This window comes from Perca flavescens, chromosome 17, assembly GCF_004354835.1.
Source record: "Perca flavescens isolate YP-PL-M2 chromosome 17, PFLA_1.0, whole genome shotgun sequence".
In the NCBI taxonomy this organism is placed as follows: Eukaryota; Metazoa; Chordata; class Actinopteri; order Perciformes; family Percidae; genus Perca; species Perca flavescens.
Window position 1 is genome coordinate 31,910,214 of NC_041347.1, and position 17,500 is coordinate 31,927,713.

Below are 17,500 nucleotides of genomic sequence, written 5' to 3' on the forward strand. Positions count from 1 at the left end.
CAGAATCCTCTCCTAATGTAGAATTGAAATATGTGGATTTGTCTTTTTGAAATGTGCCTGTACTTCGGAAACCAAGAAGGACATCAAGGACTCAGCTTGAGCCAACTCCTTCACATTCAGTGTCTAGTGTTGTGTTTGTGACACATACTGTAATGGTCTAGTTCCCCTTTAGGTTTCAGTATTCAGCAGCTGCACTCTGAAACTTAGTGGAAGAGAAACTCTGCTGTCAAACTGAGAGGCTTTACAGGAAGTTTAACTCTCCCGTTGTCCTCGGGGTCAACTCAGTCCCATTTTCAAAAAGTCTCTATATCAGAAATTTGGGTTTCTTTCAAGCAAATTGTCCAAAAACATAACGTGAATGGTTCCATACAACAATTACTCTTCGCAAGTAAAATAAATGATCAGTTCACTACTTTCATTGAATTTAGGTGTGTTATTCAATTTTACAGCGTTTGAAATTTGAAGAATGTTGGAAAAAACTAAAAAAAAAGTGCATAGACAAAAACATCGACAATAACAAGTTAATTAAACTACAGTTACAGTTGGGCAGCTCGGTTGGAAACTTAAACGTAGTCATATATTCAAATCTTTAGCTTTCAGCACTGACTTAAAAGGTGCTCTAAGCGATGATTTTTAGGCTACAACATTTTTTGTCACATACAGCAAACATTTCCTCACTATCTGCTAGCTGCCTGTCCCCTGAACACACTGTAAAAAACATTTCCTCACTATCTGCCTGTCCCCAGAACACACTGTAAAAAAACATTTCCTCACTATCTGCTAGCTGCCTGTCCCATGAACACACTGTAAAAAACATTTCCTCACTATCTGCTAGCTGCCTGTCCCCTGAACACACTGTAAAAAACATTTCCTCACTATCTGCCTGTCCCCTGAACACACTGTAAAAAACATCTCACTATCTGCTAGCTGCCTGTCCCCTGAACACACTGTAAAAAAATCATCTATCTGCTAGCTGCCTGTCCCCTGAACACACTGTAAAAAACATCTCCTCACTATCTGCTAGCTGCCTGTCCCCTGAACACACTGTAAAAAACATCTCCTCACTATCTGCTAGCTGCCTGTCCCCTGAACACACTGTAAAAAACATCTCACTATCTGCTAGCTGCCTGTCCCCTTAACACACTGTAAAAAACCTGGTCTCTGTAGACATCCCAGGCTCCACAAACAAAAACACACTGGCCAACGTGCACCACCAAACATAACAAACAGTATTCCAGCCAATAACCGACAAGAAGGAAATGGTTGAGCCACCACTGCAGCAGCGTTAGCACGTAGGCTACTTCAATGCGTGTCCGTTTAGTTTGACAATACTTCGAACGTCAACAAGGAGTAACGTCACCCAACATCGCTTAGAGCACCTTTAATGTATCGCCCCATGGAGTCTGTCTTATAGCTTTTTTTAAATTCTGAAATTTGTGTTTTCACAGAAACTATTGGGCTCAACATTAACGCTGTCTGTGATTGGCGCGCACTGGGTCCTCGTCACAAAAGGAAACTAGCCACTGGGCTAAACAACTTGTGTGGGGGAAGCCCTGGTACTTGTTAGCATTCATGCTGATGCAGAGTTCCTGTAACCTGACTCCGCCAGATGGATTGCTTCCCATTTGCTCGGCATATCCATCTGGGAACTTTCCGTTGGAGAACTTTTGGGAAGGGGCGGAAATCCTGGTTAGCTGATTGGATAAACCACCTGTCTATCACCACCTATAGTTGGTGATAGACGGGGCAAAATCAACCAATCAGATCCACGAAGCGTATGAAAATACAACCACGAGCCAGGCTACCCCTGCTGCTGCTGCAGGCAAAGCCTAGCTTATTAGCTCAGCAAGCTAGCAACATGTCGGTAAAGGAGATTTGCCGTTTTTGTAACGAGAATTTAGGAATAAAAGGCCCCATTTCAGCTTCCTGGTCCATATTCCAAAAGAAGGATCCAAGAGAAAAAAGCATTAGAGCTCGCGAGATCAGGACGGTCTCACGAGGCTACAGTTCCTGTAACGATCTGAAGAACCGTAACAACGGGTATATTTGCCTCCTCACCTGCTGTTTCTTGAGCAGGATGTTGACGGAGGTGAGGTCTTTGCCGTAGTCGTCCGACTGCAGCTGTCCGTCCAGGCCGGCCAGCCACTTGTCCAGGTCTGCGCAGCTCTGCGTGAACAGCTCGGCCTTGTTGGCGTCGAACAGACACTTGGCCTTGGTCTGGGTGGTGGACTCCAGGTCCTGCCACATGGTCGTCAGGGACGCCAGCTTCTCTTTGACCATGGCCTCCGTCTCCGGCTTCTCTGCCATCAGCGCCTGCCCGTCCTGAAACACAGAACTGATTTTTTAACGCCCAGCTCACAATGGCCAAAGATAGCATCCCGATTTTATTTGATCTAATGCTGTGTTCCAGGCAACCCGTAAATCGGGGTGGGAATCACCAGAGGCCTCACAATATGATATAATCACAATACTTATGTCACGAAACAATATTATTGCGATTTTAAACATATTGCAATATTCTGCTATTTATCGCAATTGATTACCTTATTTCCAACTTCAAAATTTTCCCAATTTCAAATGATGTCCCCAAAAGAAAACTTTGTCAACATCTGTTTTATCTAAAAAGATATATGTTTTCACAACCTTCTGGCCGTGAAAGTGTCCTAGAACTGCAGACAAACCCCTAACTTAGTCCCTGTGAACTGGTACCAGATGCTTGGACTCCCAGTTACAATTTTTGACGTCACACACACATAAACAACCATGGTGAACCCTGTTGATTCTGTACAGACGCCGTTGATTAACGGTGAGAAATAGAAATAGACATAAATAGGCAACGTAAAGTAATTCTGCACATTGTAATCAAAACAATACACATACGATTGTGTACTACTACAGGTTATGTTTATTAAATGAAGCCCAAAATATGTCACCGACTAGAAATCGCTAGTATCAGCTAGCGCTAGCTAACGTCAGCGTTAGGAAGCCACTAGCAAACACTAGCTAGAAGTGTTTGTCTTGACTTTGCCTGGAACGCTACCAAGTCGTGAGTCGCGACTTGAAGTCGTAACTTACGGGCTAAAATTTTTGTCTGGAACGCAGCATAATAACCCCTCCGCAGCCCCCCAATCATGTTATTGTGAGAATGCTTATTCAGCAGCATTCACACATTAGACTTTTAAAATATTAAGCTTTTTCAAATTTTCATTTTACATTAAAGTCAATGGAGCAATCTTCAAATGCTCTTCAGGCTTCTTTCTCTTTGAAATGCTTCTACTCCCACATACTGTCACCTACAGACGTCATTCAAACTTTAAAATATTCAGAAACGCTTTAGCTATTAGAGTTGTTTTCAGCTTCATGATATCTTTAACAGTTTTTGTGGTATCACTGTTTAAGTTTAGGATTTAAATGAGGCTTTTTCTGCTTATAATGGAGTGTATATTGCTTGAGTGGGTGATGAAAACCTCTGTAACTTGCTCTCACGGCCACAGTTTTTACTTGTAATACACAATTTATACGTTAAAACTTAGGGGGTAAGACACACAGTTGGCCCCCACCTTGTCGATCTTGTCCAGCCACTCCTTGTTGGATTGCAGCTCGGCCATGAAGGCCTGATGTTTGAGCCACTTGCTGTGCAGGTTCCTGGCCTCGTCGTACGACATGTCCTGGGCCGTCAGCATCTTCTCGTTGATCCACAGGGACAGCTACACACACACACGCGCGCACGCACACACACACACACACACACACACACACACACGCGCGCACGCACAAAAAACACAAAAAAACACACACACACAAACAGGCCCGCACGCACATACACACACACAAACATAGAAACACACACACACACGCACGCACACACAGAAACACACACACAGACGCGCACAGACAGAAACACACACACGCGCACAGACAAGCACACACACGCATACAAACACACACAGACACGCACACACGCACACACACACACACACACACACACACACACACACACACACACAAAATCATTAGGCCGTGTTCACGCTAACAGCTTTTTTGACAATTAAATGTTGACTAGGGCACTTTAGTAGGTAAAAATAAGAAGGAAAAGAAGAAGAAGAAGATGGCAGCGTTTTGGTTAAAAAATGCAGCCAAGAACTTTTTTTCAACTTCAAAAAGACAATCTGAGCTGTGTGTGTGTGTGTGAGAGAGAGTGAGAGAGAGTGTGTCTGTGTGTATATGTGTGTCTGTGTGTGTGTGTGTGTGTGTGTGTGTGTGTGTGTGTGTGTATATATGTGTGTGTGTGTTTACCTCCTGGCAGTCCTGCAGGAACTTCTGCAGGTCTCTGTTGTCCTTCAGCCTCGTCAGCAACTCGCTGGCAGCCGCTCGGTTCTTCTTATGTCTGTACAACATATAATAGATTATATATCTGTGTGTGTGTGTGTGTGTGTGTGTGTGTGTGTGTATTATACGTTGTCTTTCAAATATCTCCTGAACCCTTCATCTGATCTATTATCTAATCACACTTGGTTTCCTGGGTTACTCAGCGTTTGGAATTTGGAGCAGTTTGGACAGCGTTGGATATTCAATATTACGGTAATAAACTGTGAATGAAACTAAACGACTGCACAATAAAGGTTGAGGGGGAAAAAGTTGAGAAAAAAAGGCACCGCCATAACATGTTCTGTGTCTATATCCTTCACAATAAAAGCCTAACTTAAAGGAACACGCCGACTTATTGGGACGTTGTCTTATTCCCCGTGTCCCCCAGAGTTAGATAAGTCCATACATACCCTTCTCATCTCTGTGGTGTCCTAACTCTGTCCGACGGCTCCACCGCTAGCCTAGCTTAGCACAGATCCTGGAGGTAACCAGCTCCATCTAGCCTAGCTTAGCACAGATCCTTGAGGTAACCGGCTCCATCTAGCCTAGCTTAGCACGGATCCTGGAGGTAACCGGCTCCATCTAGCCTAGCTTAGCACGGATCCTGGAGGTAACCGGCTCCATCTAGCCTAGCTTAGCACGGATCCTGGAGGTAACCGGCTCCATCTAGCCTAGCTTAGCACGGATCCTGGAGGTAACCGGCTCCATCTAGCCTAGCTTAGCACGGATCCTGGAGGTAACCGGCTCCATCTAGCCTAGCTTAGCACATATCCTGCAGGTAACAGGCTCCATCTAGCCTACTGCTCCCAATAAGTCCCAAAATAATAATGCCAACATGTTCCTATTTACATGTTGGGATGTGTATAGTCACTGCATGTACAAATAACAAGGTCACATGAGGGCGTTTTCACACCTGTAGTTTGTTTACTTTGGTCCAAATCAGTTGGTGAGTTTGTAAACTTGAAGCAATTTGCCCTCGGTCGGTTTGGTTTGGTTTCACACCTGGAAAAATCCAAGCCTACCAAAATGCGTCATTACAAATCACGCAAGAACGTCCACTCCTCTTATTGGTCGGATGTGTCTGGGGGCGGGAGCAAGAAAGTAAATACAGGAAGTAGGTCCTGTGTTCTGGACTAGTGCATATTTCTTCCATTTCCATGGTTAAACCAGGTCATTTCATTAAAATGATCAGACGCTGTTTCTTGCGAGACGTTACTACGTCTGCTCTGGTCACCGAGAAGAAACCTTTTTTGACAACACTAGATATCAAACAAAAGCCAGACACAATATCGTATTAGGTTTCTGACAGTGGGGGTTGCTTATGAAGTGTCTGCAAGTTATTTCGGGGTACAGTGGTTCGGGAAAAAGCTAGAGCAGCAATACCACAGGCCGAGCAGAAGCGTGCCTATGTTCCCACAGCCATATGTTCCCACATTTCTAAGATTTTTTTCAAAATTAACATTTCATTTTTCATAAATTTGTATCAGATTTGATCCCCCTGACCCTAACCCTAAATCCTAACCCTAAAAAATGTTGTGGTAGGATAGGGCTTAAATTGAATGGAAATCTAGTAACACAAGACCTAATTTTGAAAATGTCCTAGAAATGTGGGACCATAGGGCTGTGGGAACATAGTGCTGTGGGAACATAGGGTTGTGGGAACATAGGGCTGTGGGAACATAGGGCTGTGGGAACATAGGGTGGTGGGACCATAGGGCTGTGGGACCATAGGGTTTTGGGACCATAGGGCTGTGGGAACATAGGATTGTGGGACCATAGGGCTGTGGGAACATAGGGCCTAATTTTCAGTGAAAACTAAATTCTTAGAAATGTGGGAACATAGGGCCTAATTTTCAGTGAAAACTAAATTCTTAGAAATGTGGGAACATAGGGCTGTGGGAACATAGGGCTGTGGGAACATAGGGCTGTGGGAACATAGGGCTGTGGGACCATAGGGCTGTGGGAACATAGGGCTGTGGGAACATAGGGTGGTGGGACCATAGGGCTGTGGGACCATAGGGTTTTGGGACCATAGGGCTGTGGGAACATAGGGCTGTGGGAACATAGGGCTGTGGGAACATAGGGCCTAATTTTCAATGAAAACTAAATTCTTAGAAATGTGGGAACATAGGGCTGACCCCGGCCGAGCAATACCATGTTCCCACCAGGCTCATACGGTATCCATATGGCATGGATATTTCGGACAAAATAACTAACAGTATCTCCGTCACCTTTGGTCGATGGAGTCCACCTTCTCCTGGATGCGCTCGGCGTTGATGTTGCCGTCGGTTACCAGGCGGCGGCCGGTGTCGAGCACGCCGCTGATCTTCTCCTCGTTGGCGTCCAGCGTGGTCATGAAGTCCTCCTGCTTCTTGATGGCGGCCTCGGCCCCTTCCAGAGTGGTGGGCATCTCGGTGTGAGCCAGGACGTACTCCTGAAAGACACACACACACACACACACACACACACACACACACACACACACACACACAGACAAACCCACACAGACACATATATACACACACACACACACACACAGACAAACACACACACACACACACACACACACACACACACACACACACAGACAAACACACACAGACACATATATACACACACACACACACACACACACACACACACACACACACACACACACAAACACACACACACACACACACACACACACACACACAACAAACACACACACACACATATATACACACACACACACACACACACACACACACACACACACACACACACACACACACACACACACACACACAAACTTGTTAATTTCTAGTTTCTTCACATACAAAACAGTAACTTAAACTGTGAAAACATGTTCTGTACTGGCAGTCTTCCACCACTTGGTGGCAGCCTCCGACCTTCTCATTAAGAAAAGTCCAGCAAGTGGATGAAAAGACCAGAAGAGAGGGACAGCAAGGCATCTGAAATATGTGCACTGCGACTTTAAATGTCTTGTATTCTCTGGCCAACAGTTCAAACCCAAAGATATCCTGTTAACAAGTACGTGAGAAAGAAAGATAAGAAACCCAGGAAATCCTCCTCAGTGTGTTGATTAATCAACTAATTGTTCCAGCTCTAATTCTGTCCCAATTCTTTTTAACCGCTCATCCCGCACAGGGTCAGGTGGGGTCGCAGCCTATCCCAGCATGCACTGGGTGAGGGGTGGTGTACAAACCGAGGACAGTCTGTCACAGGAACAGTGTGCGTGCGTGTGAGATCTAACACAGATGATACTGGACTGGACAGATGCCCAGTCAGAGAGATTTATCCCGGAGAGTGTGTGAGAGAACAGTTCACTAGCATCCACTAAAAGTTCTGTTTTTACCACTGACAAACTCAGATTATTATTCTTATTACATTATGGGATGGATCCCTACAGAGATAGACCTTTTAGTTAAAGAGTAAAATCCTTTTAGTTTAACATGAAACCGCCCCGAAATCACCATCACCAAACTCCACCAGACTCCATGTAAATATTCACGACTTTTAGCGTGTATAGAGCCAGCAGATCTCCACCAGACTCCATGTAAATAATCAGGACTTTTAGCGTGTTTAGAGCCAGCATATCTCCACCAGACTCCATGTAAATAATCAGGACTTTTAGCGTGTATAGAGCCAGCATATCTCCACCAGACTCCATGTAAATAATCAGGACTTTTAGCGTGTATAGAGCCAGCATATCTCCACCAGACTTCATGTAAATAATCAGGACTTTCAGCGTGTATAGAGCCAGCATATCTCCACCAGACTCCATGTAAATAATCAGGACTTTTAGCGTGTATAGAGCCAGCATATCTCCACCAGACTCCATGTAAATAATCAGGACTTTTAGCGTGTATAGAGCCAGCATATCTCCACCAGACTCCATGTAAATAATCAGGACTTTTAGCGTGTATAGAGCCAGCATATCTCCACCAGACTTCATGTAAATAATCAGGACTTTCAGCGTGTATAGAGCCAGCATATCTCCACCAGACTCCATGTAAATAATCAGGACTTTTAGCGTGTATAGAGCCAGCATATCTCCACATGTAAATGGGTGAATTAAGGGTTTATTTCAACAAAACCAGAGTGGTGATTGTTGGAACAGTGGAAAGATGAAACCAAGACGGCTTTTTATAGATTTATTTTGTTTCTGTCGGCTTTGAACGTACTGTGTTTTACAATGATAAAATCACTGTTTATTTACATGGAGTCTGGTGGGTTTGGTGACGGTGTTAATATCACCTCTTTGGGGATAAAGGTGAGGTTAAAAATGTATGAAGATATTTCATACCAGGGCCAGAGGGGGGATCAAAGCTTAATATTTCGGGGGCATTGGCCACCCTTGGACCCCCCCTAGAACCGCCACCGGTTACGGCTCTAGACACGGCAGGTTTACCTGGTTGTTGAGGAAGGCCTCGGCCTGCTTGGTGTCCCTGAGGAACAGCTGGTAGGCGTGCGACTGGGACAGCAGGTTCTGCCGGTTCTCCCACATCTTGTGCAGCTCGTTCCAGCCGGTGTCGAGCGCCTGCAGCCGCTGGCGCAGGAACATGTACTGCGCGTCCGTCTGGCCCTGCGTCACCATCTCGCCCATGTCCCGCATCTTCTGGTAGTCCTCTTCGTAGTTGTGGATTTCGTTCTTGATGTTCTCGTGCTGGGTCAGCAGCTTCTCGGCCTCGGCCAGCGTGTTGGGCATGTCCTCCGAGGCGATGGCCGTCTGTGTGCGCGACAGCCACGACTGGAAGTCGTCCAGCTCGCGCAGGAACTGCTGCAGCTTGCTGGCCTCGCCCAGAGACTCCTCCCGGTTCTTCATGGTGTCCTGGAAACAGAAAAACACAGGCGGTCGGATGTAGGGCTAGGTTTAAAAAAAAAAAGAAATCAATTTTCCGAAATAAAATCGATTTTTATTTAACCCTCCTGTTGTCATCGGGTCAAATTTGACCCATTTTTGAAAAGTTTCCAAATCAGAAATTTGTGTTTTCTTTCAAACAAACTGTCAATGAAACTAACGTGGATGGTTCACTACAACCATTACTCTTCACAGGCTAAATAAATGAAAATTTCACCCAATTGAATTTGGGTGTTTTATTTAATTTTATAGCATTTGAAAAAAGAAATGAGAAAAGAACGTTGAAAAAAAGTGACAAAAATGTTGGAAGAAGCTTCAAAAAACGTTGGGGGAAAAAAAAAATCGACAAAAACATAAAAGAAAATCGCTGAAAAAAAACAAAAACATTTGGAAATAGTGAAAAAAAAACTGAAAAAAACCCCGACAAAAACGTTGGAAATAGTGACAAAAAACCTGGGAAACTGAGTTTAGGTGCTCCTGATCGTATCGTCACCTACCTTCATCTCGTCCCAGACGCCGGTGATCTCGGCCAGACGTCCCTTTATGGCGTCGGACTGTTCCGGGTGTTCGGAGGCCAAACGCTCCGCCTCTTTGCCCAGGTCGCTCAGCTTGTCTTCGATGGCGGCGAGGTCGCGCTCCATCCCCGTCAGCTTCCTCTGCAGCGCCATGACTCCGGCCAGGTCGTTCCCCAGCTCCTGGGTCGACTCGATCACCTGATGGAGGACAGCAGAGTTTGAGACTCTGACTCGAGTCATACTTAATGCCTACCATACACTAGAAGACTAACGTGTGACACCATCTCACATCTAAAGATAAAGACTTGCACAGAGACTTGACTTGAAATCTATTTTAAAGACTTGAGACTTGGACTCTAGCTCAGACACTTAAGACTTGGACTCTAGCTCAGACACTTAAGACTTGGACTCTAGCTCAGACACTTAAGACTTGGACTCTAGCTCAGACACTTAAGACTTGGACTCTAGCTCAGACACTTAAGACTTGGACTCTAGCTCAGACACATAAGACTTGGACTCTAGCTCAGACACTTGAGACTTGGACTCTAGCTCAGACACTTAAGACTTGGACTCTAGCTCAGACACTTAAGACTTGGACACTAGCTCAGACACATAAGACTTGGACTCTAGCTCAGACACTTGAGACTTGGACTCTAGCTCAGAGACTTGAGACTTGGACTCTAGCTCAGACACTTAAGACTTGGACTCTAGCTCAGACACTTAAGACTTGGACTCTAGCTCAGACACATAAGACTTGGACTCTAGCTCAGACACTTGAGACTTGGTCTCTAGCTCAGAGACTTAAGACTTGGACTCTAGCTCAGAGACTTAAGACTTGGACTCTAGCTCAGAGACTTAAGACTTGGACTCTAGCTCAGACACTTAAGACTTGAGACTTGGACTCTAGCTCAGAGACTTAAAACTTAAGACTTGAGACTTGGACTCTAGTTCAGAGACTTAAAGCTTGAGACTTGGACTCTAGCTCTGAGACTTGTGAGCATCTCCCGAGGCCCGTAAGGAAGGGAGGGGGGTGATTTAGACAAGTGTTTAATTACAGTAAATAAGTCCCTTGAGTCCAGCTACCCCATTTTGATTTGAAAAAAGTGAGATTGTCAAGCTTTTATCTATTATAGAACAATTCGAGGTGCTGTAAAAATACTGTCAAAGTAACAAAACGCTTTGGGGAAAAGAAAATATTTGAGGTGTTAACTTCTAACCTCTGCTGTGGTAGAATAAAAAAACTAAGTGCTGTGGGTACCTTGGTCTTCTCTTTGATCCAGGACTTGGTCTCGTTGCACTCCAGGTGGTAGTTCTGGACGCCCAGAGCCGAGCTCAGACTGTCTTTCTTCTGGTCCACCAGGTCTCGGAACTGACTCCACCTGGACGGACGGAGACGGACGCCATCAGCAACAATATGAGCCAAGTACCTGCCAGCTGGGTCACCTGCTCAGTCACGGTTTATATCTCCTGTTTAATTATCTGTTATTAGTTATTAAACTGTCAGTTATTACTGTCCAATCTCAGCTTAATAGCCCGGATAATAAAGATAAGTTAACAGGTATAACTCAGTTGATGTATCGGTTTATCTTCTCTTCACATACATTTCAATTAAATGACCTGATAATCCTCATTTAGTTCTATTTAGTCTTGGTTTAGTTGCATGTTCACATTACTGGAAATTTCTCTTAAATCCCGGTCTTATATACCCTTTTTAATCCCGGGTTAGACAGCTGCTCAACCCCAATTAATTACCCGATTATGTTATAATTCTCTGTAAAATCCCAGTTACATGTGTAGTGCTAAATAACTTGTTAAATAGAGTTTATTGCACCTTTTAGTTTTGATTCCGTTTCCTATTTAACCCGAATTAATGAGTGTGCAGTAGAAGGTGATGTTAACTAGACCCGCAGGTAATACATGTTAACTAGACCTACAGGTAATACATGTTACCTAGACCTACAGGTAATACATGTTAACTAGACCTGCAGGTAATACATGTTACCTAGACCTACAGGTAATACATGTTACCTAGACCTACAGGTAATACATGTTACCTAGACCTACAGGTAATACATGTTACCTAGACCTACAGGTAATACATGTTACCTAGACCTACAGGTAATACATGTTATCTAGACCTACAGGTAATACATGTTACCTAGACCTACAGGTAATACATGTTACCTAGACCTACAGGTAATACATTTTACCTAGACCTACAGGTAATACATGTTACCTAGACCTGCAGGTAATACATGTTACCTAGACCTGCAGGTAATACATGTTACCTAGACCTGCAGGTAATACATGTTACCTAGACCTGTAGGTAATACATGTTACCTAGACCTGTAGGTAATACATGTTACCTAGACCTGCAGGTAATACATATATAGTGTAGTAATTTGCCTGCGATTAACAAAAATCAGATGATCGGGATATGATGGGAGTATTTTTTATTTTCTTGGGCTCGGGATGGGATGGGAGTGACAACTGATTCCTGTGTCACCCTCTACTGTGCAGCCCAATAATTCCACTTTATTTTACAGTATAATCTCTTAAAGATACATTCCTTAATGACCGGATAATCCCAGTTCATGTTCTGGTTTAATCCCAGTTAGATTACCTGGTGTTGAGTTTGTCCTGCTGGGCTTTGATCTCCTTTTCGCTGGGATGTCCGCTGTGGATCAGCTGCCTGGCGACCTGGTTCACCACGGCAACCCGGGACGCCTGGTTGTTCATCTCCGGCTCCAAACTCTCAAAACTGCGCACACACACACACACACACACACACACACACACACACACACACACACGCACACACAGACAGACAAAGACACACACACACACACACACACACACACACACACACACACACACACACACACAGACACACACACACACACACACACACACACACACACACACACACACACACACACAGACACACACACACACACACACACACACACACACACACACACACACACACACACACACACACACACAGACACAGACACACACAGACACACACACACACACACACACACACACACACACACACACACACACACACACACACACACACACACACACACACACACACACACACACAGAGAAAGACAATTACACAAACTGACATTTTCTGCTTCAGAAAGTCTAACGTAAACAACAGATAAACTGCTCTCATCATTTTGGACATATTTCCGTTTTGCTTCACCCAACCGGAAGTCAGCAGTTTAGATTTTAATGCGTTTTTCGCGTATTTTAAGGTCATTTCTTTGAACTCCCCCTAGGGGGGTGCATGGGATTTGATTGGTATTGTGTCCTCACCGGTGCTGGACCACCTCCAGGTCCTCCAGTTTCTCGGGGATGTCCATGCTGTTGAGCCACTGCTCTTTCTCGTCGATCCACACCTCGCAGGCGCTGGCTTCGCTCAGCATCTTGTAGAGCGCCAGAGCATCCTGCAGCGCCTGCTTCCTGAGCCGCGTCAGCTCCACCACCTCCTTGTAGCGCTCCTCGATGCCCGCCAGGCGGCTCTGGACCTGCACACACGCCAAGGAGACAACGACATTTGAGCAAGGAAAATTCATAAATTCACAAAAGGTATAAAAAAAATTTAAAGAAATCACAATTTAACGAAGGAAAAAACGTTACTTGAAGGAATGAAAAAGCATCATTTTACGAAGGTAATACTAATTTATTTAACAAAGGAAAAAAATTCTTCATTTGTAAAAGAAGAAAAAAAGTCTAAATTACATAAAGAATTATAAAAGAAATCAGAACATTTCAGTTATTGTTTTCTGTCAGATTGTTTATAGATCTCTTTTGAAGGCAGCTTCATTTCAGTAGCATGTAGTAAGACAGCAGTAGGGAGAAGTATGTAGAGAGACAGCAGTAGAGAGTAGTATGTAGAGAGACAGCAGTAGAGAGTAGTATGTAGAGAGACAGCAGTAGAGAGTAGTATGAAGAGAGACAACAGTAGAGAGTAGTATGTAGAGACAGCAGTAGAGAGTAGTATGTAGAGAGACAGCAGTAGAGAGTAGTATGTAGAGTGAGCAGTAGAGAGTAGTATGTAGAGAGACAACAGTAGAGAGTAGTATGTAGAGTGAGCAGTAGAGAGTAGTATGAAGAGAGACAGCAGTAGAGAGTAGTATGTAGAGTGAGCAGTAGAGAGTAGTATGTAGAGACAGCAGTAGAGAGTAGTATGTAGAGAGACAACAGTAGAGAGTAGTATGTAGAGTGAGCAGTAGAGAGTAGTATGTAGAGAGAAAGCAGTAGAGAGTAGTATGTAGAGAGATAGCAGTAGAGAGTAGTATGTAGAGAGACAGCAGTAGAGAGTAGTATGTAGAGAGACAGCAGTAGAGAGTAGTATGTAGAGAGACAGCAGTAGAGAGTAGTATGTAGAGAGACAGCAGTAGAGAGTAGTATGTAGAGAGACAACAGTGGAGAGTAGTATGAAGAGAGACAACAGTAGAGAGTGGTATGTAGAGACAACAGTATAGAGTAGTATGTAGAGACAGCAGTAGAGAGTAGTATGTAGAGAGACAACAGTAGAGAGTAGTATGTAGAGTGAGCAGTAGAGAGTAGTATGTAGAGAGAAAGCAGTAGAGAGTAGTATGTAGAGAGACAGCAGTAGAGAGTAGTATGTAAAGAGACAGCAGTAGAGAGTAGTATGTAGAGACAGCAGTAGAGAGTAGTATGTAGAGAGACAGCATTAGAGAGTAGTATGTAGAGAGACAACAGTGGAGAGTAGTATGAAGAGAGACAACAGTAGAGAGTGGTATGTAGAGACAACAGTATAGAGTAGTATGTAGAGAGACAACTATAGAGAGTAGTATGTAGAGAGACACCAGTAGAGAGTAGTATGTAGAGAGACAGCAGTAGAGAGTAGTATGTAGAGAGACAGCAGTAGAGAGTAGTATGTAGAGACAACAGTAGAGAGTAGTATGTAGAGGAACGGCAGTAGAGAGTAGTATTTAGAGAGACAGCAGTAGAGAGTAGTATGTAGTGAGACAGCAGTAGAGAGTAGTATGTAGAGAGACAGCATTAGAGAGTAGTATGTAGAGAGACAACAGTGGAGAGTAGTATGAAGAGAGACAACAGTAGAGAGTGGTATATAGAGACAACAGTATAGAGTAGTATGTAGAGAGACAACTATAGAGAGTAGTATGTAGAGAGACACCAGTAGAGAGTAGTATGTAGAGAGACAGCAGTAGAGAGTAGTATGTAGAGAGACAGCAGTAGAGAGTAGTATGTAGAGAGACAGCAGTAGAGAGTAGTATGTAGAGACAACAGTAGAGAGTAGTATGTAGAGGAACGGCAGTAGAGAGTAGTATTTAGAGAGACAGCAGTAGAGAGTAGTATGTAGTGAGACAGCAGTAGAGAGTAGTATGTAGAGAGACAGCAGTAGAGAGTGGTATGTAGAGAGACAACAGTAGAGAGTAGTATGTAAAGAGACAGCAGTAGAGAGTGGTATGTCGAGAGTCAACAGTAGAGAGTGGTATGTAGAGAGACAGCAGTAGAGAGTAGTATGTAGAGAGACAGCAGTAGAGAGTGGTATGTAGAGAGACAGAGAGACAGTATGTAGAGACAGAGAGGTGGTATGTAGAGAGACAGCAGTAGAGAGTGGTATGTAGAGAGACAACAGTAGAGAGTAGTATGTAGAGAGACAACAGTAGAGAGTAGTATGTAGAGAGACAGCAGTAGAGAGTGGTATGTAGAGAGACAGCAGTAGAGAGTGGTATGTAGAGAGACAGCAGTAGAGAGTGGTATGTAGAGAGACAGCAGTAGAGAGTGGTATGTAGAGAGACAGCAGTAGAGAGTAGTATGTAGAGAGACAGCAGTAGAGAGTGGTATGTAGAGAGACAACAGTAGAGAGTGGTATGTAGAGAGACAGCAGTAGAGAGTAGTATGTAGAGAGACAGCAGTAGAGAGTGGTATGTAGAGAGACAGCAGTAGAGAGTAGTATGTAGAGAGACAGCAGTAGAGAGTAGTATGTAGAGAGACAGCAGTAGAGAGTGGTATGTAGAGAGAGAGAGAGACAGTAGAGAGAGTATGTAGAGAGAGAGACAGTAGAGAGTGGTATGTAGAGAGACAGCAGTAGAGAGTGGTATGTAGAGAGACAGCAGTAGAGAGTGGTATGTAGAGAGACAACAGTAGAGAGTGGTATGTAGAGAGACAGCAGTAGAGAGTAGTATGTAGAGAGACAGCAGAGAGTAGTATGTAGAGAGAGAAGCAGTAGAGAGTAGTATGTAGAGAGACAGCAGTAGAGAGTAGTATGTAGAGAGACAGCAGTAGAGAGTGGTATGTAGAGAGACAGCAGTAGAGAGTGGTATGTAGAGAGACAGCAGTAGAGAGTAGTATGTAGAGAGACAGCAGTAGAGAGTGGTATGTAGAGAGACAGCAGTAGAGAGTGGTATGTAGAGAGACAGCAGTAGAGAGTAGTATGTAGAGAGACAACAGTAGAGAGTGGTATGTAGAGAGACAGCAGTAGAGAGTGGTATGTAGAGAGACAGCAGTAGAGAGTAGTATGTAGAGAGACAGCAGTAGAGAGTGTATGTAGAGAGACAGCAGTAGAGAGTAGTATGTAGAGAGACAGCAGTAGAGAGTGGTATGTAGAGAGACAGCAGTAGAGGGTAGTATGTAGAGAGACAGCAGTAGAGAGTAGTATGTAGAGACAGCAGTAGAGAGTAGTATGTAGAGAGACAGCAGTAGAGAGTGGTAGAGAGACAGCAGTAGAGAGTAGTAGAGAGACAGCAGTAGAGAGGGTATGAGAGAGACAGCAGAGAGTGGTATGTAGAGAGACAGCAGAGAGGGTAGTATGTAGAGAGACAGTAGAGAGTAGTATTTAGAGAGACAGCAGAGAGTAGTATTTAGAGAGACAGCAGTAGAGAGTAGTATTTAGAGAGACAGCAGTAGAGAGTAGTATGTAGAGAGACAACAGTAGAGAGTATGTAGAGAGACAACAGTAGAGAGAGAGTAGTATGTAGAGAGACAGCAGTAGAGGGTAGTATGTAGAGAGACAGCAGTAGAGAGTAGTATGTAGAGAGACAGCAGTAGAGAGTAGTATGTAGAGAGACAACAGTAGAGAGTAGTATGTAGAGAGACAGCAGTAGAGGGTAGTATGTAGAGAGACAGCAGTATAGAGTAGTATTTAGAGAGACAGCAGTAGAGAGTAGCATGTTGACGCTCTGGCAGTGAGAATGTGTTGGTGCAGCACCCCGTGTTGCTTTCGTGCCTGTCCGAGCTTTACCTCCTCAGAGTTGGCCTTCTCGGGCGGCAGCGTGGCGGCCTGTTCGTGCAGCGCCTCGATGACGGGCCGGTAGCTGGCGATCTCCTCGGCCACGTCCTTGTGCTTCTTCACCAGCGCCTGAGTGGAGAACTCGTCGTGGCCGACGTCCACGCTGGAGACGATCCGCAGCACGTCCAGCATCCACGTGTCCATGTCGTCCGCGTCCGCCTGCAAAGCACGCCACAAAGCAAACGTCATCAAACAATGAACAAAAAAACTGTATTTCTCTAATAGGTGTCAGCCTGCCTGCACAGAAACAGAGTACATAAAAAAAAAAAAAAAAAAAGTTTTTTAAATGCTCATTTGACTTTTTATATATATAAAAAAATTATAATTTTACAAAAGGAAAAGATCTGTTTAATATTATCGAACAATAATAAACTATGTTTTGTTGCCTGAGCAGAAACTGAAGACCAGAGCCCGACCGATGAAGGATTTTTAAGGCCGATATCGATAAAGAAT

General features: G+C 44.2%; 1 protein-coding gene across 1 annotated transcript in view; it reads right to left on the bottom strand.

Annotated features, from left to right (window-relative positions):
- LOC114572631 (spectrin beta chain, non-erythrocytic 1) overlaps positions 1 to 17,500 on the bottom strand; it is a 216,605-nt gene that overhangs the window by 32,148 nt on the left and 166,957 nt on the right. The window contains exons 20-29 of the mRNA XM_028604335.1: positions 17,000 to 17,206; positions 13,078 to 13,289; positions 12,371 to 12,508; positions 11,006 to 11,126; positions 9,730 to 9,945; positions 8,783 to 9,202; positions 6,600 to 6,802; positions 4,297 to 4,387; positions 3,561 to 3,707; positions 2,059 to 2,322 (exon numbers count right to left, since the gene is read on the bottom strand). Coding sequence (XP_028460136.1) covers positions 2,059 to 2,322; positions 3,561 to 3,707; positions 4,297 to 4,387; positions 6,600 to 6,802; positions 8,783 to 9,202; positions 9,730 to 9,945; positions 11,006 to 11,126; positions 12,371 to 12,508; positions 13,078 to 13,289; positions 17,000 to 17,206 — 2,019 coding nt within the window. The remainder of the gene's footprint in view (positions 1 to 2,058; positions 2,323 to 3,560; positions 3,708 to 4,296; positions 4,388 to 6,599; positions 6,803 to 8,782; positions 9,203 to 9,729; positions 9,946 to 11,005; positions 11,127 to 12,370; positions 12,509 to 13,077; positions 13,290 to 16,999; positions 17,207 to 17,500) is intronic.